This window comes from Camelus bactrianus, chromosome 13 (genome assembly GCF_048773025.1).
Source record: "Camelus bactrianus isolate YW-2024 breed Bactrian camel chromosome 13, ASM4877302v1, whole genome shotgun sequence".
NCBI lineage: Eukaryota > Metazoa > Chordata > Mammalia > Artiodactyla > Camelidae > Camelus > Camelus bactrianus.
The window spans coordinates 73,407,478-73,428,472 of NC_133551.1; the positions used below are offsets into that span (position 1 = coordinate 73,407,478).

A 20,995-nucleotide genomic window follows, 5' to 3' on the forward strand; every position below is an offset into this window, starting at 1 on the left:
ACTTCCCCACCTCAGAGAAGCCCTCACAGCCCTGCCCCAGACAAGGGTTCTCGAGGCCACCTCTGTGGGCTGCAAAGCCTCACTTTCCCCCTACCCCTGCAGGTCCTGGGGGTGGGGGCTGGGAGCTGAGCACATGTGCGTGTGAGCCCTACGGGCCGGGGCCGGAACCTGCTAGTCCTGTGCGGATGGCGCACCAGCTGCCCTGAGCCTCAGTGTCCTCGTCTGCGAAGCGCGGATGAGCTCGGCCCCCCCACCCTGGGGGGAGGACGGCATGGATGAGAGAGCGCTGGCACACCGTGACGATTTCCCGATGCTAACGCGTGCTACTGTTCTGTCATTGTCACTTAATCCACTTTCTACCTTCAAGACCTGCCCCAAACCCGGTGCAAGCTGGGTGTGGCGTGAGCCAAGTGACAGAGGGAGGTTTTCTGGGAAGTCTCCCTTTCTGTGAGCGGCTCAGGGATCAGCTTCTAAGCTCCAAACACAAAAAGGTCAGTTCTGGGGAAGGGGAAGAAAGAGGAGGCAGCAAGAGTGGCCTTGACCCAGTCCTTCCGGAGGGACAAGTCTGCTGTGGTGCGGCTGCTGTGTGGACACAGCCAGGCGGAGCTGGCGGGGCCCAGGTCTGGGCAGGAGAGGGTTCCTGCAGGGTTATAGCCTGGCAGGGCCCAGCTCTGCTCCCAGCAGACAGTCCCAGCTCCCCTCGGAGCCTCGGTTTCTACTTCTGGGGAAGGAGGATGCTAGGATCTCCCCTGTGGGCTTGCCCGGGACAGGGCACCCAGTGCTCAGGTAGCGCTGGATGCTGTGTGGACGCCTGTGTCCACCGAAGGCCAGGACATGACAGCCCTCGCCAGATAAATCCGTCAGGCAGACTGGGCCCAGGGGTCCGCTGGGTTGGGAGAAAGTAACGCAGCCTCTTGTGGTATCTGGTGCTCTTCCAAGCACACCCTGCCTCCCACCCCAACCCCCGCCGGCACCAGCTGAAGGTACAAATTCCCTCTTCTGGTTGCCCTGACGGATGCCTTGGCCTCTCAAAGTCAAGGCCTCCATCCTAACACAGCTCCCTGCCTCGTCCCTCGGCCTGGGGCCTCCGTGGTCAGAGACGCCTTGGTTGCCTTTCCTTCACCTTCAGAAAGCCCGAGGGTTTCTCCTGCTAGCCCTCCAGGCCTTCAAGAGCTAAGCCCCTCCCTCTCAGCCTCTTCTCTCATTCACCCCATGTGCATTTGCTGAACACCTACTGTGTGCCCAGATAAAGTGGGAACCAGACAGGCACGACACCCACCCTCCCATTCCTGTGGCAGGTAGGGTCCACTCCGTCCTGGGGCTACACTCAGGGTCCAACACAGTGTCCAGCAAAGTCAGGGCTTGGTGGACACCTGCTGAATGAATGAGCACGTGGCTGCCAGGTGGCAGAAATCTCCCAACAGCCTGAGGGAGGTGACAGAGACTGGGGTCAAGAGCCCAGGGTTTGGTGCCAGTGAGGCCTGGTTTTGAGTTCCGGTTTCACCACTTCAGCTGTGTGACCTTGGGCAAGTGAATGAGCCTCTGAGCATCCGAGTTCATGGCAGCACCTGCCATGGAGGTCTGCCGACTAGATCGCATTGGAACCCAGGTCTCAACTCTGAGTCCTTTTTTTGAACCCACTACCTTCAGGAGGAGCTGACGCCAGCTCCTCCAGGACTCCTGCCCAGGAATGACCCTGGGGAAGGCAGGCTCAACTTCCCTGGGGATGCTGGGCCCTGTTCCCCCCACCGTGCCCCACGGCACAGCAGCAGCAGCTTTGCTGGGCTGCCCCACTGACACCCCTAGGCCTGGGGATCACTGTGCACAGAAGAGGTCCAGGAGCACAGGACCCCACCTTCCCAGGACCCCCTGCACTGCATGCGCTGAGTGGGCTCCACACAGCCACCGTGATGCTCCAGAAAAGCCAGACACCAAAGGGTGGAGCTAAAGGAGCCACACAGATGGGCCTGGGCTCTTCTAGGTGTATAGACTCTGGTGAGTTTTGAGTCTAGAGCACCCAGGAGAATTCACAGCCAGAGCCTGCGCCGGGAGCTGCCCAAAGATGGAAGAACTTTTGTATGTAAACAGAATAAATGACCGACCCCGGATACCTGAAGTTCTGGGTTTAATGCTCCTTCAAGAGGCTGCCTGTGGGAGACAGAGAGGCTGTGAGCTTAGACAACATTATTATCATTCATAACAGTAGTTTACTGTTTCTACCCAACCCTTAAATGGCACTCGCTATGTGTCAGCCAATGTTCCCTGTACCTTACAAAGAGCCACCCAATGAGGCAGGTCCTATCACCATCCCCATTTTACAGTGGAACCTACACAAATAGGCTCACTTCCCTCCCCCTGGAAAACTCCTATTCATCCTTCAAAGCCCTGCTAGGGCATTCCTGCCCTGATCAACTGGTGGAGCCCATCACTTCTAATTTTATATCACTTTGATGCGAAGCCCCATCTCCCACATCTGCTGCTCTGTGTCCACCCATTGGTCTTGCTCAGAAGCCTGGTTTTCTGAGTCTGAATCCCTGGCATCTCCATGTGTCTGGCACAGAAAAGGGGTCAAGATGTGTTTGCCTAATGGGACCACGGAGGCTGTGGCACCTCTTCTCCTTACTCCCACGGGGCCTCCTGCAGGAAGAGGTCACTTGTCCCCTGCATAGGTGGCCAGGATGACTTCAAGGACCGGTCCTCCGGAGGTGGGTCTGGGTGGGCTGCTGCTTCCCTTCATCCCCAGCTCACCCTTCCAGGAAGCCAGGGGTGGGGGTACTCAGAGGAGGTCCCCAGCCTCTGGGGACGGCTACAGGGAGCGTGAGGGGAAGCCCCAGGACCAGAGGGAGGGGCGCTTTCCGGGAGGGCCAGGCATGGATGCTTATCTTCCCTACTTGCTCATAAACAGACATTATAGCAACTAGACCTTGGGCATGCTTGGACTTCACAACTTCTCACGGCGTTGCCCCATACCCAGACCTCATTTGATCTTTGCAACACCATGAGCTTGGCTGGAAGGTATCATTAGTCCTACTTCACAGAAGAGGAAATTGAGGCTCTCGTAGGTGGTATCCAGAGCCATGGGGTTGGTGACTGACGTTCTGATCTAAACCCCAGACCCCGGCCTTTCTGCTCCCTTGCCTGTGTCTCTCTGCACTTCTGTAGGCTGTTGGGGGCATCATACACCCCGCGGTGGGAGGGCCTGGGAATGCCCTAAGTCCCACCACCATTTCTGGACTGGGAACACAGACACGTGGGAGAGGACGCCCTGGTCGTAATCTCTCTCTGGTTCTCTGCAGGATTCAGAAGTTAAAAGGGAGCAGGGCTGGGAATGGGTGATGCAGAGAAGTATGTCGCTGAGGGCTGTCAGAAAAGGTAGGCTAGGGGGGTCTCCCCTTGTACCCCAGGGAAGCAGGCCCTCCAGGGCCCCATGAGCTGCTCCCCACAGCCCCGCTCCTCCCAGCACGGCCCTCAGAAGGAGAGCCAGACGCGGGCGTGCTGGCCCAGGAGGTTTCCTGCCCAGTGGACAAAACATTTCTGGCGCTTCCAGGAGGGGACTGAACACTTTGTCCACTTTGGCGGACTTCAGGATTCCTGGACGGACACAAGTGTGTTTCACATGCAACAAGATTAATTGCACAACCTCCCCACCCCCAGCCCAGGCTCCTCACTGCCCCACCCTCTTCCCTGGTTGCCTGCTCTGTTCCAGAGCAAACTTCTGAGAATTCATTCCAAGTGGCCTCAGGAAGTGAACACTGAAATCATGTGTCTCTCTCCACTGGCCTCATTGGTGGGGAGAGAGGCTGAGAACCCCCCACAACCCTGCATCCTGTGAACCCCAGCATGCTGGAGCATCATGGCCCTCTAGACGGGGTTGGCCTCTGGCCTGACGTGGTGGCCTCGACCCCAAGCCTGGTCTTACTGGTGCCTCTCTGGAACTTCCCTTGTTCGCTGGGATTTCCAGGAGGTTGGGAACCTTCCAGAACTGCCCTCCCCCAAAGAACTGTGGTCCCATCCCCGGTGCCCTGTGGCCTTCCACACCCCATTTGAAGAGGCCGGCCAAAGTGGGACCAGAATGGAAGAGCAGGAATGAAATGATGAAGTCTGTGTCCACACCTGCCAGGGGACAGCCCTGGCACGTGGGGCCTGCTCCAAGGGTGCCTCCTTGCCAAGCTGTTTGTAGGGTCTCAAGGCTGGTTTTAGACCCTGCCTACCCCAGCGGGTCCAGCAGTGAGAACATTCCACAAGTTTAGGGTGCCTGCAAGATGCTCTGAAGTCAGGGTCAGGCTGCCACCCCAGGCAAGTCGGATGCTTTGGAAAGCAGTCTCCCACTCTGGCTCCACTCAAGGCAGAGCAGGCTTGGGTTGCACGGGAGGGAGCATCCAGGCCGCTGAACAAAGGCCCATGGGCGGATGCCAGGGCCCCAAACCCTTTGGGGCAAGATGAACTCCGGCGGGAGGCAGGCTGCTAACCAGTAAGCAAGTTGTAAAAACCCAACTCAGACACAACATCTGGCAGTGGCTTCAAATAGTTCTCTGTCTGAAGTTGGAGTTGCTCGTGGCCCTCCAGTAAATCAAACCATGTGCAGAGAGGAGCCCTGGGCCGACCTGAGGCACCCTGCTTGGCCGGGTCCCAGCCGCGCCTCCAGTTTCTTGTGCTCTTTAAATAGCCTGGGGTTCACATTCCATTTCCTTGTACGATCTGTTTGAGCAGGCCTGGCTGGGGACGCTGCTGGGAGGCAAGCTGCCTCCCTGGGTCCCAGAGAAGGATGGAGGGAGGGAGGTCGTGAGACTCCACAGGAAACTTGGCACCTGGGGCCTCCTGCCCCTGGCTCAGCCTCGGTTTCTGATGAGCAATGCCCGCACCTTTCCAGACCCTGGGACCCACTCACTATAGCTGGTCAGAGGGAGACCCGGAGAGAGGGTTCACATCCTCTGTCCAGGGACAAGTTTCCAGTTCTCTCCACATCCTGGCCTGAGCTTGGCCCTGAAGTTCCCATACACAGCCTGGGCACCCACCTTGTAGAAAACATCTGTCAATCCAGAGCTGACCTGCTCTCATGGGACTGGCTGTAGGTGGCTGGGGCAGGGGTAGGTGGGACTGTGGCTAATAATGCAGGGACTTCTTGCCCCTTTGGCAGCATTCATCACAGGCCTGGCCTTGGCTATGTTTTCTACCTTCATCGTTTCATAAATCCTCATGGTCATCCTATCAGTGTACTGTTATGAACTCTGTTCTAAAGATGTGTGTGTGTGTATGTGTGTGTGTGTGTATGGGGGGGTGGGTATAGCTCAGTGGTAGAGTACGTGCTTAGCATGCACAAGATCCTGGGTTCAATCTCCAGTACCTCCATTAAAAATTAAAAAATAAAGATGTGCCCAGAGGGTTGAATGGTGGCCCTTAGGAAGATACATCTGTATCCTAACCCCAGGACTGTGACTGATCTTATTTGGAAAAAGGGTCTTAGATGCCATTGAGTTAAGGATTTGGAGATGATTTCATCCTGGATAACCTGAGAGGACCCTAAATCCAGTGCCAATTGCCCTTATAAGACAGACACGGAGACATAGAGGGGAGAGGGTCATGTGACGATGGAGGCAAAATTTGGAGGGATGTGACCACAAGCCAAGGACTGCCTGGAGCCTCCAGGAGCTGGAAGCAGGAAGGATTTTTCCCTAGCGCCTCCAGAGGGAGCACGGCTCTGTCCACACTTTGATTTTAGGCCTCTGGCTTCCAGAACTGTAAGAAAATAAATGTGTGTTGTGTTAAGTCACCCTTGCAGGGTAGTAACTCCTTGCAGCAGCCACAGGAAACTAGTACAATGTGGAGATGGGGGTCAGAGAGGCTGAGCAAGACCACATAGCTCCTGACTGCTGGGCACTCTGCTGCCTGATTATGAGACTGATTTTTAGAAAAGTGACCTTGTTTCCATCCAGAGGGACAGAAGCTCCCAGGCCCAGGCAAATTCCCTGCAGGACGTCCTCCTGGGAAAGGCTAGTTCCTGTGCAGCGGCTGCAGGAGGCTGGAGCACAGACAGCGTCTCTGGGCGTCTCAGGCAGTGTGCAAGTAATCACACCGGCTGCTTTTATTGACCCCTTACTATGCGCTGGGCAGTGCTCTGAGTTCTTCACAGACACACTTTAAAATGGTGAATCTGATGATGTGTATATCTCACCTCAATCTTCAAAAAGAGCCAGTTGGGAAATAGTGAGGTAGGGGTGCCTCATACCGGTATCCTGGTGTGCTCAGCCCTAAACCTATGATGGCTCAGTGGCCTCTGGGAGGAAAGTGTGGGTCCCACGTCACAGATGGGGACAACAAGGCTCCTGGGGTTCTTATTCCCCTCCGGGCAGTAAGGAGGGGAGCTGGGCTGGAATCCCGGGCTGTCCTGGCTCTGGATGGTGTCCAGACCCTGTCCCCATCACGCAGCCCCAACACACAGATCAGCTGGAAGGTGAGGGCCTTTGCTTTGGGGCTGGAGTTTACTCTGCCTGTGTCATCAACAGCCCAATGGCGGCTTCGCTTAACAGAAATCATTGGGAGGGCACTTCATAAATGGGCTTTGGTTGAAAATTTTCAAAATGTGGGGCCCAGGGACACAGGTGGGAGGGGAAGTGGAACGTCAGGGGACATGGTCCTGGGTGGGCTCTGAGGTCGTGGGAAGTGGCCTCGAGCAGCTCCCCAGTGGCCGGCCCTACGGGACGGCGCAGGGGCAGCTCTCAGATCCTGGTCTGGCTTTCCAGGGACTAATTTCCTTGGGGAAAACCGAGGCTCAGGGGAAGAGCCCAAGGCTGAAGCTCCTCCGCCCCCACCCCGGCGTTTCCCCTGGGACCCACCTTGCTCACTCCTCCGAGACAAGCACTTCCGTCGCAGCCCCAGCTGCCTGGGGCTTTTGCTCACGGTCTGAAGCAGGGCGGGTAGAGCTGATTCCCATGGAATCTTCCACCCTGGTGCTCGCCAAGCTCCTCTGGGTCACAGCCCCTCTCGGGCCTCTGCAGGAAGTGGGGAACAGTGGCGGTGGCGGGGGGCGGGGGAAGTGGTTGGTGCTCTGCATGGGTATAACCTTGCACGTAATTCTGGGGCCCCAGGGACCCCTCTACTGCATCAAAATTTCTGGGATTTTGTTTTTTCCCCAAGGTCACCTGGTCATTCAGATGCAAGAGGTAATTGTACTTCAAATTGAGGCCCCCAAACTAGGTCCTGTTACTCCTGCACTTCTGTGAGACACATTCTTAGGGGTGGCTGTGAGATCCACCCTCAAAAGAGTCAGGGAAGGGATACATGAGGCCTCTGCTTTTCCTGTCTACAAAGTAGACCCAGAAGAGGCTACTGCTGGGCTGGGCGGGAAGACAGACCCGGGGCAAGGTCAGTGCCACCTTCCATTTAGCTAGTTTCCCCAGCCTGGGCTTTTCCAGCGAGAACATTTTCTCTGCCCAGAAATATCATTATCAGACCAGCAGCTGTTCTCCGGCCCAGGAATAAAGGTTCCAGAGAAGTGTTAGCTTCTTTTTCTCTTTAAAAAAAGAAAGGAAAGTCAGAGCCCTCAGAGGACACGGAGGCCTGAAGCTGGGACCGGATTTTGCCGAGGACAACAGGAGGCCGGTTGCTGGTCCTGCCCGCCAGCAGTTGAGCCCTGAGAAGCCCTCCGAGAGCCCTGAGTGGCTTCCTCTGCGTTTGCTCGGCCAGGACATCATTTGTTGATTCTAGAGCCCAGTCCCTAGCTCATGATTTCCTCCCTGGTTGCCATGGCCCCGCACAGACAACACAGCAACTCCTGGCCCCAGGCAGCTCATTTATTTCAAATATTCCTTGCAGCTGGCCTCCAACCATGTTTGGGTGTCTGGACTGGAGCATGAACTAATTGCTCTGTCTTCGGCCCCCTCCCCAGCTCCCCCGGCATACTTTATGGTTCAGTAAATCCACATTCCTCATCTAGCCCTCCCCGCCGAGGAGAAGCGGGGGGGGGGGGGGGGGCGGGGGCGGGAGGGAAGCCGTGTGCAGGAGATGGTCTGCCGAGGGGGGAGGGAGGGCTCTTCCCATCGATGGCCAAGCCCGAGAGCCCGCTACCTGCTTGAAGGCAGGGTATTAATTACAACCACATGAGCCAGTCTGCAAGATGGTTTTATTAAGACCGCTCCCTTCAGCACGAAACCCTGCTCCCCCAGAAGTCTCTCGGCAGCACAAAGGCCCTCATTTTCCCCATGCTTCTAGCCCCCGCCTCCGTCCTACCCCACCGTCTGACCCCTCGCTTCCCCCTGCCACCACTTCTAAGCAAGCTGGAGTCCCAACTGCAACCCAGACATGAACTCCAACCTAAAAATAATTTCAGCCCACCCCTTTCTTCCAGCTGCATCTGGGGAAGGCATCCAGGGGTCCCTTTTCCCAATACCCACCCTTGATCTTTGAAGACTTTACCTGGGAGGAAAGAACATTTGTCAGGAAGTTGGTTTAGGAACGTTTGGTCCATTCTCAGAAACCAAGTTCAATCCAGGAACTGCCATTTCCCAGAACAGAAGTGCGTGAGCAATTACAGCATTTGTTTGCAGGCTGGTTAATATGCCCAGTCCTGTTCTAAAGCCTCATTTCACTCTTGCTACCCTCCTCCGAGATGGGCACTGTGATGACTGCCATTTTGCGGAGGCTCATCTAAGATCACACAGCTCGTGAGGGTCAGAGCCAACATCTGAACAGGTCTGACTCAGGAGGCCACGTGCTCATCGCTGGACCAGCCCACCAACACACTGAAAGAATCTCCCCTTACCCCGCAACTTTTACAGAGAAAAAGCTGACACGGTCTCCAACAGTGGTCTCCAAATGCTCTTCAACAAGGTCCCTGCGTAGTTGGAGAAAACTGCCAATTCCTGGTCCCCAGAGGTGCTGATTCAGCCCATCCCAGGTGGGGCCCTGAGACGGGCACTTTAACAAACATCTCCCAGGTGGTGCCGATGCAGGTGGTCTGAAAAAAGCTGGTCAGGGGGCCGTCAGAGAAAGGGACACAGGACTTTGGTCCCAGGGGTCTTGGACCCTCAGACCAGGGCACTTTTCCCATCACCACGGATTCTGACATGCCTTTAGAATGAAAAGTACCCAAAGGGAGCTGAATGCACCCTTGTTAATTCTTTGGAAACTAGTCACAACACGTGATCATATCTAGTAAATTTCTTGACTGTTCACTTTCTCACCAATTCTCTAAGCCGGAATTTCCTGTCTTCTCTGCTGTGCTGGGGTGTGGGGAGGGGAGACCCTGCTCACAGTGGCAGGCAGAATGAGTTCACTTGGCATCACTATGCGCTTGGCACTGGGTACACGAAGATGAAGTGAAGTTCCAGCTCCTTCCACTGAGTGCCCAGAGCCTGGACTCTGAGCCCACACCTGGGCTCCTAAAAGTCCACTGGCAACTCAACCATGAGCCAGAGGTGTTCACTATGTGCAGAATCCTATTAGGTCAGCAAGTCCCTTACTCTGAGCTGCAGGCTCACGAACTTCTGAAAAGGGACGGGGAGGTTCTGGGATCACCCCTTCCAGGAGTCTCCTTCTCCATCTGGGGCTCCAGCTGGCATCCCACCCTCTCCCAAAGGGTCAGGGAGGGTCACCCCCTTATCTGTTGAAAACCATGGACCCAGGGAGGAGTCAGCCACGCCCCATCCCTTCCCCCAAAGCACAAAGTGGCTTTGTATTACATTACTACATATAAAATAGATAAACAGCAAGGACCTACTGTGTAGCACAAGGAACTATATTCAATTTCTTGTAATAAGCTACCGTGGAAAAGAATCCGCATATATATATATATGTATATGTATATGTATAACTGAATCACTTTGCTGTACACCTGAAACTAACATTGTAAATCAACGACAGTTCAATTGAAAAAATAAAATAAAAAAAACAACAAAGTGGCTTTCTATTTTAATAAACTTTACTTTATTCTAATAAGGTTACTGACTATTATCAACCATCATAAAATAGAATGGGAGTTTCAAAACTGTACAGGCCACAAGGCTCTGGGCTGAGAGGAAAGAAGGATGGGGTTGAGGTTCGGGGAGCTGGGGGGCGGGACATGCAGAGAGATGACAAGGAGCCCGGTGATTTGTCCAGCGTCTGCGGGAGACGGCTGGGTCAAGGTGATAAGGCTGGATCTGTATAAGTGAGACCCTCTTGTGTGCAACATTCATCAAAACATGACCCAACCTGAAACCGGAGTGAGGACAATCTTTAAAAGTCTTACAGGTAAGGTTCCTCCCCCGCCACCCCCTGAAAAAAAAACACCTCTAAATAATAAGGGGGTAATTTACACTCCTCACCCAGTCTTGGCACCAATTTTGTGCTTTAAAAAATACACACTTTTTTTTAAAGGTACCCTACAGCAGCTGTTTAAAACACGATTCTTACAGACAAATATATATGCATATATATTAAACATTTTAAACAAATAAAGTCATCTATTGTACCTGTACAGAAATGGACAGAAGTCAGATTCTAAGAGCGTTGACTTCAAGACATAAGAAATGGTGAATGTGCTGGCAGGTGCTGGGGTCTGCTACGTGGGGAGCTGTGCAGGAGAGGGAGTGTCCGTCTCCTGCTGGCTGCCCGCCCCGCCCCACCCTGCCCCTCTAGCACTGGGGCATCACGATGAACTGGCCCAGAGCGTGGACAGGGGCATTTAGCAGAGACCTGCACTGGCTTCTAGGATCCACGACTCTACTCTGGTCTCCCCCACCCCACCCCGCCCCTGGCTTCTCGGGGGATGGAGACTCACACATCTTCCCTTCCTGGCTGAGGTGGCCCTCGGGGAAGCCGAAGCTTCTGAGGATGCGCGTAGAAGGTCTCAGGTAGCAAAGCAAAAGTAAAACCGAAACCACACCCCAAATCCCATAGAAGACGAAAGAAATAAAACCACGTGCAAAGACGTATGAGCCCAAGTGGTAAGTGGCTTCCAGGAGAGACACAGGGAGCTGCCACAGCCCGTGCCGACTGGTCCCCCAAGACTCTCATATTGCACGTGAGGCTGATGCTCCCTGAGGGGCCCGCTTGGGAACTCGGTGCCCCCTGGAAACCTTAGGTCAAGAGACCCAAACAAAGACACCCTGTCCCCACGTGGGGACACATCACAGACACGACCCAGCGAGAAGGGCAGGTGAGGCACACACATCCCAGGGAGGGGCAGGTGGATGAAAAGCAACAGAACACTCCAGAGAGAGGTGACCCAAACAAGCTTTCCTTTCTAAATGGAATAAATAAATGGCTTTTGTTATTGTTAAAAGAATAAATACAGGGTACAGGGGGCACCAACAGCCAGGACTGATGCTCGGTGCTCACGTGCCTGCGGAAGGTCCAATTTTGGTTTCTGCCTTGGTGGCCATGGTGAGCTTCTGACATCCTGAGCTTCGTCTGCCGTGGCCGGGCCCTGCTGGGTGGGCCCCGGCCCTTGTCTAAGCACCTCTTAGCACCCCCGGGATCTGCTCTCGGCACCAGGGCATCTCCCACCTGCTCCATCACTGTGGGACCCGGCAGGTGGGGGAGTACCCCAGGCTACCCGGAGAGCAGACCAGAGCTCAGGGTAGGAGTTTATTCTATGTGTCTTTGTCCGAGGAGGGGCCGTGATTCGGCACGCAGGGAACTTCTGCCAACGTCCGGAAGGGGAACGGAGGGGCCCGCGTCCAGAGCTGTCTGTGTCTGGCGGGGCAGCCAGGGAGGATGAAGAGGAAGAGAGGGACTTCCTCCCACGCCGAGAACGCCGGTCCAAGATGCGGGGCGCGGCGGTGGCTCAGTGAGTTGGCACCAGGGGGCTGTCGTGCGGGCGGCCCCGGGCGGGGCGTCACTGGTAGAGGAGGTAGGCCTTGAGGGAGGCGGGCAGCGGCAGCGCGTGGATCTCACCCAGGCGCTCCTTCCCCAGGGCCAGGCGCACTGAGCGGCGGCAGAGGTCCATGAGCGGCAGGGGCTCCGCTGGGGAAACCGAGGAGAGACAGAGAGCGTCGGGTTAGCACAGCTCTGGGTGGTTCTAGAACAGACAACACTAACAGCAACAGCATCATTAACTGTAGTTTTAATACACAGACTATTAAAAATTAACTCATTTTACATTTTAAATGAGCTATTAATTGCTAGCACAGAGAACTCAACTGGGCCAGGCACCTTTGTAAGCCCCTCTGCGAACACTAACTCATTTAATCCTGGCAATGGTTCATGATGAATGGTTTAATAGTCACGGGCAGGTACTATTATCATTCCCATTTTACAGATGGGGAAACTGAGGGGTGGAGAGTCCAAATCACTTGCCCAGGGTTGCACTGTTGGTAGGAGGTGAAGCTAGGATTCCACCCCAGGCCGTCCCTGCTCTTACCCACCGGACAAGTGGTGGCCTTCAATGCACGTCCATCCAGGGCACACAGAGTGGACCCTCCCTAGCACCAGACCCCACACGGACTTTTAGGAGGGGAATCATTTGGTGTTAATGCAACTGTTCATGGGTACCGTTCTCATCTCTACAGCCGAGGGGACCAAATTGCCAGGGTTACAGGCCGGGATCCAAATCCAGGCAGTCTGGGCCCAGCTCTTGGCACAGGTGCGCAGGCCCTGGGTTCCAGAGGGGCTGCTAGCTGCAGTCTACCGTTGTACCTCTGTCTTTGTGTTCCCAGGGGGCCCGGCTTCTTGCAAGAGGCTCTGTGTAGCCTGCATCTTATTTAAAGTCTCAGCTCCAAAAGGAGCCAGAAAGTCATGCCCTCCCTGGCCCTGGAGGCTGCCAGGGGCCCCCGTGAGCTGACTCCTTGCTCTTGTGCCTGAAACCAGGTATAGGTGAGCACACCTGAATAGCTCGGGGTCCCCCCACCAAGTCCTGGACATGGAAAGAGCTGAAATGAATGGATTGGTGGCTTCATCCATGGTCTCCCCCGAGTATTTTATGAGCAAAATAAAGCCCAGATCTCATTCCACCAATTAAAAGTAGATTAAAGTTCTTTAATATTCACCAATGTGTCTTAGAATATTAAAAATAACATTGAAAATTCTGTTACTGAAGACCAAATCCTCTGGTGGGGGTGCTGGGATAGACAAGGCATGACCGCTAATGAGCAGAGGCTCCCTCTGGAGTGACGGAAGTGCTGTGAGGAGGACCGCCGCGGTGGTCCACAGCTGTGAGTGCACGAGAGGCCAGCGAACCGTGCACGCTGATGGGTGACTTGTGTGGCGTGTGAGTTATAGCTCAATAAAGCTGTTAATAAAAAATACGTCTTAGGCTTGATAATGCATTTACTGAATTCCAGGCTTTAAAGGAAGACAAACAACGGGTCTTCATCTCCCAGGAGCAGTCACAGGAGACAGGGCTAAAGTGACAACTGTTTTTCATGGAAAGCTTTGAAACAGGGCCTTTCCTGGAAGCAAAGGATGAACTAAATGACCTTTTGGGTCAAGGATTCCACAGACTCCTGGTGGGTCAGGCCGAGGTCCTCCTGGGGAGGAGAGCCTGGGGTCTACCTCACCATACAGTGTCCTGCCTCGGTGATCCCTGACCTGGTCCTTCACTTCCACCCTGCACAGCAGCCTGACCTCGAGCAGATCACTCCCTCTGCCTGGGCCTCAGTTTCCCCATCCATCGTAAGATAAGGCTCCCCAAAGTCCCACTGGCTGAGCTCCTGAAGGCCAGCAACACCTCACAGCAGCTCTCGGCTGGACCAGCTGTTGTGAAGGGAGTGGTCCTCTGAGTGATCGAGTAGGGGAACTGGGCTCCCCTCTCTTCCATCTTCCCCCAGCGCCTTATCCTACAAGGATGTGGCTCAGCTCCCACTGGGAGGCAGAGGGCTTCCCCTGGTGGCCCAAGGCACTTGAGAAAGCATTAAGAGCCATTGACCGTGGCTGAGAGCCCTACCAGGCTGTGGGGGGAGGGCAGAGAGGGAGTTCCCATCATCACCTCTTGGCTACATGGGTTTCAGGTCCACTCACCAACATCCTCAGGAATAAACATTTCCAAGACAGCAGGTCATTCCCAGCCCCACTGATCTCGCAGGAGGCAAAACAGTGATGCTCAGGGTCACGGTCTGATTGCAGAGACCCAGCGCGAGGCTACAGAAAAGGACGTGGGCACTGTGCCAGGAGAAACATCTGTCCCACACATTTTGGTTGGTCGCTAACAGGACTCCGGGGGCCTCCCCCAACCTCAACACTTTGGACAGGGGGCGGCAGGTTCTGCATCCAACTCCATCCACACAGCCAGTGCCCAGTGCTCTTCCTCGGAGGCACAAGGGGCCTCTGGCCGCAATGTCCACCTCCAGGAAGCCTAGGCGCCTGCTCATTTACATAGTTTATATGAATGAGAGGGAGTGGCGCCCAGAGAGCAGCACAGGAATCAGGAAGTGACGCTGGCGCTATTTACGGGAGCAGAAGGTTGAGGAAATGGACGAGACCACACGCCCACTTCCACATTTCCAGGAGAAATGAGCACCTGGTGGTCTATTTGAACAGATGGCGGGGCCGTCTCCCGGTTCTCCAAGAGACTGCAACCCAGCCGTTGCCCCCAGAGCCTGGCGTCCTGTTCGTGGGCTAAGTGAATGAACTTCGGGGCTGTGAGGTCAAGTATGAACATCTCAAGTCAGGAAGTGCCTGGTTCAGGGAGGTTCCCATCCAACACCTTCCCGGCTCCCAGGACTGGCCCTGCACTCACTTCTGCAGGCAGCCTGCAGTGAAAAGGCTCTACGAAAAGGATGCTGGAAAGTTGTGGGCGGAGGAGGACCGTCCCAAGGCATGTGTGTGTTTCCCCTTTACATGAAGCAGTTCTTACAAAAAAGAAGCAAAACAAAATACCACCCTTGTCCTTGACCATCAGGGAAGGACGCCGGACACCCGGCCAGGGCACGTGGGCAGACTTGCTTCTGTGCCCCCCCGTTCTGAGAGTTTGCTCTCTTCATATGCTCCCCTGCCTCCCACATGGCCCCTCTCCCCTAGAAGGAAGCCCCTGCAGGGTGGGGTGATTGGTCCCCCCGATGAGGAGCTGCCCCAGAGCCCAGCTGGAATGGAGGTGCAGGACGTGAGGTGCCAGGGAGGGCACTGGGGAGGCCAGGAGAACACCGGGAAGAGGTCACCAAGTTGAACGACAGGAAAAGAGCTGAGCCTTTCTTGAACTGGCAATCATGACAAACCACACCAAATGTATCTGGGAGCCGTGAAAGAGAGAATTTGAAAATGCTGAATTGCAGGGAAATGCTTCCTGACTGGGAGGTGCCTTTAAAAGCAGTGGGGGCAGGGAGAACCCATGGTTCAGGGACTCTCCCTTGAGTGATGGCCAGTCTGCTGCTTGCAAAGGGGCCTCTCCCTTCTGCATCTCTGGGGAATGTGGCAGGCAGGCCTGGGGCCAAGCTGGGCCCTGTCTCCCCACTGCCATGGCCATCTCTGCCCCTTGGCCCCAGGAAAGAGCAAGGTGCCACAGCAGCCCCTCTGGTTACAGCCTCAGCCCCAGAGGTCGCAAGCCTTCAGGGAAGAGTCAGAGCACGTGGCCTGTGATCATTGTTGTCTGGACAGGGTAGGTCACGTAGGGACACACTGCTTTTGCTCTGGCCCCAGCCAGTTCAGCCCATGGCCCCAGCACTGGGGCAGGGACTCTGATGGGGTGGGGAAGGGTCTGCCTGGTTCCCAGGGGAAGGCAGGCTGGGAGGACAAACGGCCACCGCAGCATCCACATGCCACCGGCGACTCTGCTGACCCTCTCTGTGAACAGCTGCTCCCTGCTGAGGTCAGGACCTGGTGACCAGGCTGGGTAGGGCTGGGTAGGGAAGGAGGGAGCAGACTTCCCAAACATCCCCGGGAGCAGGAACAGATCAGAACCACCTCCAAGACTGAGAGCAAAGTCCAGTCCAGGCCTGACACCAAGAAGATGTATTTGGCCAGCCCTGGCCAGAGCTTCTGCCTGTCACACCCTGCTCCCTGGGTGGATCCTGACATTCCTCCCTCCTCAGCTGCCTTGTAAAGGAAAGCAAACCCTCCTGGGCCCAGTACTTGGGCGCCCTTTGACCTCACCTGACAGACACTCCACCATCTGAGCGCTGGACTCGGTCTGTCACAGTCCTGTCTCCTGGCCAGGTGGCAGCCCAGGAGGGGGAAGGTACCGCGGGCGGAATGGCACCCGCCCCCCACACTAAATTCAGGACCGTCTGGAACCTCAGAATGTGCCCCTATTTGAAACAGGGTCTTTGCAGTTGTAATTAGTTAAGATGAGGCCCCACGGGAGTAGGATGGGTACTGAATCCAATGGCTGGTGTCCTTGTAACAAGAGGACAGACACAGAGGAGGCCACGTGACCACAGAGGCCAAGACTGAGTGATGTGTCTACAAGCCAAGGAGTGCTGGTGTGGGGTTGACTCGAACCCTCAGAAGGAACCAACCCTGCCCACACCTGGGTTTCGGACACCTGGCCTCCTGACCTGGGGCTGCACACATTTCTGTTGCTTGAAGCTGCCCAGTTGGTGGTCACTTGTCCCTGTGGCCTCAGGAAATGACCACACCGCCCTTCCTGCTCCTCTCTACACCAGCCACTGTCTTAGGATTCTGACCCCACCCCATCCAGATGACCCTTGACAAGGTCACCAGTGATCACCTCACTGCCAAAGCTGATGGACAAGTTTCAGCCACAAGTGTACTTGATCCGGCTTCACTTTGTCCTTCGTGAATTCCTTTTTTCGCTTGGTGTCCGGGACAGCCCTCTCTCCTCCAGCCCCACGGCTACTCCACCTCTTCTCCCGCCTTGTCCACCCCAGGGCTTGGCCTCAGCCCTCTCCCCTGTCCCTCCCTAGGTGACTTCATCCAGGGGTCCAAGCTTTAAGCTCCATCCCACCACCGGTGACTCCCCGACTGACCACTGTCTCAGACTCGCAGAGCCACCAGGATGGGTCAAGTAAGCATCTCAAATTCCACTTCCCCACTTCCATGGTGCCCACTCTGGCCTTAGCCCCTATCACCTCTGCCCTGGACAATGGTCAGGGCTCCTCCCTGGCCTTGCAGTGGCCACTCTCCTCCCCACCATCCATTTCTAAACAGCAGCCAGAGTGACCCTTCCAGGACATGAGATCTAACATCTCGCAGTGGCCCGGGATGCTACACCGGCTGCACGGAGTTCCCCACCTGGATCCTCTGAAGTCAGCCAGCAGTGCAGAGTGGGGCCCATTCATGTCTGACCAGAAGTGGGGAAGCCAAGAAGCCAAGGGGCCCTGGCACTGCCTGTCATGATGATTCTGGTGGGGAGGGAGGGGGTCCCCATCGGTAACCAAGAGTGTTGAGGGGGCTCAAGCCACTGGGCACCTGGTCTCCACTCAAGGTCTGGCTCACCAGTGGGATTCTCACAGCCCATGCTGCTCCTCCCTGCCTCAGCCCCGCTTACATTTCCCAAACCCCAAAAATGATGAAAGCATCAGACCTCCCATCTGATGCAGAGCTGACAGGGCCTACACCTATGACACCGCTGGGGCTCCAAGACTGTTCCGGCAGACCAGCTGCCGAGCCTTGTCCTGACTTGGCGGGGAAACCGTTCTGCTCGCGCGTGCCCTGACTTGCCCCGGGTGAACAGGCTCCAGTCCCCTCCCGGCCGCTCTGGATCCTGTGTTCTGCCTTGGAGCTGGGCACGTGAACAGTAAAGCCATGCCCTCACTGCACCGATGGCCCTGTTTCCAGAACGGATAGGGCTGCACGGCTCTTGTGGAGACCAGCAGTCCCAGGGGCCTGGCAATGATGCGACTGGCCCAACAATTCGCTTGTCTCCCTGTACAGAACAGGCCGTGGTCACTCTCTGCCAGAAAGAGGGAGGCAGGGCTGTGGGCCAGGGTCCCCTGAGATCCTAGATCCCAGGGCTCCCAATCCTTGCCCATCCCTGCACAGGGCAGATTTGGCTGTGGACTTTTTACCCTGTCACCTGGGGAGACAGACTCACAGAACTCGCCCTGCTGGTTCCCTAGACCAGGTCTGAGGTTACTTCCTCGGGGAGGTTACCTGCAGGACGCACACCTGGCCGCCCCGCCGAGCCGCACGGCCTAGGGTGCCAGTCGCCCGCACCACCTGCACAGGTGAGGCAGGTGCCCCGCCTGGCTGTGCGCTCACTGTCATCGCCCAGGCAGAGCCCAAGAGGGGCAGCGACAGAAAGAGGCTTCCAAAGAGAAACATTTTAAGAGTTAGCTCTGCCTAGTGGTCCTGGATGTTTTCTCCGGCATCTTCCGCAAACTGAAGGAGGAATGGGAGAACCTGAAAGTTTGGAGGCTGCAAGACCAGAGGAAGTGTCTGTGCTCCTGACCCCTGGCCAGGGCTTCGTCCACCACTCACCTGGGCTGCGAGTGGGGCTAGATCCCGGGGATGCCAGGCCAAGCCCACCCCTAAAGAGGTCAGTGCATGGGTGGACAAAGCTTTCTGGCCCACCCCCTTTCCAAAGGTGGCATCTGCAGATGGTAGAACGGACTCGCAAAGGAGTGAGGGTCAAACATGTTCTGGAACCCTGCGGTCTCCTGCCACCATGGGCTCCCAGCCACAAAGCCACAGAGCTCCCCACTTCCCATCCCAGGCCTGTGCTGCTGTGTGCTACCAGGACATGCAGGCTGTTTTCACACGTGGTCTAAGAAAGGCCACTCCCTTCTCCAAAGGGACAGGTGGAAGCTGCTGCTGACTCAGCCCGATTCTAATCCACATTCTCCTCTCCAAAGGCCTCCTGACACTGAACAAGCTCCTCTCAGGGAACTGTGTCCCAAAGGAGCCCACTGGCTTTCATTTATGTGAGAGGCCCTAGTACCCCCAAAGCCGCAAAGCCCAGCTCAATACCGTGCTGGCTACTGTGCTAGAAAGTAGTCAGTTGCAGATCAAATCTGGAGGCAGGTCAATCACATCTACCAAAGACCATCCATCCACCTATTCACTCATTTATTCACCCATCCACCCATCCATCCATCCATCCATCCATCCATCCATCCATCCATCCATCCACAGGTGCTGACAGGAAATCTGGCAGACTCTGGCTAGAAATCCTCCTTTAACCAGAGGCAGGCAAGAGTCACCTCTGAGGATCTGAATGCTGGGATAAAGATATTTAAATTTCAACAACTGTAAACTTTCAACCAGGTTCAGCCAGGCCAAGGGGAACACGGGAAGTCCAGGGACACTGCCACTTTGGACGGCGCAGAGGACACTTACGGTCAAGTCCGTTCAAGTAGCGCATGCGGATCTCACAATGGCCCCAGACGGCGCTCACTACAGGATAGAGTTTTTTGCCCTTGAGTCCCCGAAAAGCTACTCCCATGTACTGTCCATCCACAATGAAACTCAGGGTCCCGTCGTCCATATCCAGGGCCACCAGGAAGGAGTCAGGGACAATGAACGTCTCGTCCGGCTCCAGAAAGGCCGGGTACGTTTTGCTCGGCTGGTTTTTGCCATCATGGTAGAGCCGGTTGCGTCCCAAGTCCCAGCCCCAGGACTCATGGTTATTCCCCACGAGCGTCGTGTACCCAACGGAGTGCAGGGGGGCGTCCGCCGTCGCCACGCCCACCACGGCATGGGTGCCCCGCTGCCTCATGGCCCACGTGATCTGCCACACGTGCAGCCCGCGTGTGTACCCGACTTTGCCCCTGATGGCGTCTGTGCTCTGGGCCACCGGATGCCGGTGAAAGATCAGCTTGTCGTCCTCCTTCACAAAGACGTTGAGCGAGCGGTCGTTGTTGTTCCAGGAGTGGAGCAGCTGGACGTCGTAGGACACGGGGGGCATGTCCAGCAGCAGGTCCAGGCGGGTGGGCTTGCAGTAGTCCAGACCCTGGAGCTCCTGCTTCAAGGGCCGGTACGTGGGGTCCCTCATGTCCACAGTCTTGATCCCTCCAGTGACCTTCTGACCCATCCTGGCCTCCTGTATCACCTGTTCACCGACTCCCAAGGCACACTCATCAATCGCAGGGCCTCTTCTCCAGTTTTCCAATCAGGCCCAGACAGCACTCCCAGGACGTGGCTAGGCGGCCTCTGCACAGGGCGGAGTGCCCAGTATTGCCTGGCAGATGGAAAAAGAAACACGAGGCTAGTGAGCAGGGGTGCGGAGAGAAAGGGGAGAAGCCAGCTAGGGGCACAAGGTTCCTATCGTATGGGCACATCCTGGCAGCCTGCCTTCCTGGCTCCCAACACACCCAACTCGGGGCAGGCCAGAGCCTCGGCACAGACTGAAATTCCCTTCTGGGCCCGCAGCTAGGTTGGCATAAAGGAGGGGGCCGTCCACCAGGCAGTCTGCGTGCAAAGGTGGGCTCTGGGGATGGGCGTTATGCTCAACTGTGTCAGATGCGTGGCCTGAAACAGGCATGGATTCTCAGGGCAGAAAGCCAAGTTGGTCCCGGTCCCCAGATCAGCCTGGTGCGGTGGGCATCTCTCCTGGTCAGAGCAAGAGGAAGCTTACTTCTCGCACCTGCTGTTTGGAGGGCAGAGGAAGCCCCAAGTGGCAGCAGAAGCTGTTTGAGATGCTAACTCTCAGCCCCTCCTCTCTTTCCCACCACAGCTGCCTCCAAAGATGTACCACTGGTTCACTCTAGGGAAGGGAACCCCAGGGGGCACATAAAGCTCTTATAAAGGCCCCTGAGGCTGCAGCAACCTCCACAGCACGTCACACATCGTGCCTGGGCTGGGGCTGCCAGTGATGCTCTTCTCGGGGCTCAGCTGGCCCGAGTCAGGTGGGCACAGTGGCTCTCATCCTGCACCCCCAGGTAGCTCTGGACCAACGCTTAGACGGCTGCCTCTTTCCTACCCACATCCTTCAACTAGCAGCTAATGTTTGCTCCTTGGGTCCCAACAGCCCATCTGGAGAGGAAGTCTGACTCCAAGACGCCTCATTCCCACCCTGGCTTTACTGTCTCTTGGGTCCTTTAAGGGGGATCAGAGCCACGAGTTGGAGGAGAGATTTCACTGCATCCGTCCCCTCCTCTTCATCGGCAGCACCAGGAGGAGGGGACTGAAACGAGGGACAGGACTCTGGCCACTCCTGTCCTTGCTGCCTGCCTTGGAGAGGGAA

The 20,995-nt window shown here is 56.0% G+C and overlaps 1 protein-coding gene across 5 annotated transcripts in view; it reads right to left on the bottom strand.

The window, feature by feature from the left end:
* Positions 1–9,898: 9,898 nt before the first annotated feature.
* SPSB1 (splA/ryanodine receptor domain and SOCS box containing 1) overlaps positions 9,899–20,995 on the bottom strand; it is a 62,252-nt gene continuing 51,155 nt past the window's right edge. For all 5 annotated transcript variants that reach the window (XM_074377482.1, XM_074377483.1, XM_074377485.1 and 2 more), the window contains exons 2-3: positions 19,150–19,990; positions 9,899–11,943 (exon numbers count right to left, since the gene is read on the bottom strand). In XM_074377482.1, coding sequence (XP_074233583.1) covers positions 11,816–11,943; positions 19,150–19,843 — 822 coding nt within the window. In that variant the 5' untranslated portion in view covers positions 19,844–19,990 and the 3' untranslated portion in view covers positions 9,899–11,815. The remainder of the gene's footprint in view (positions 11,944–19,149; positions 19,991–20,995) is intronic.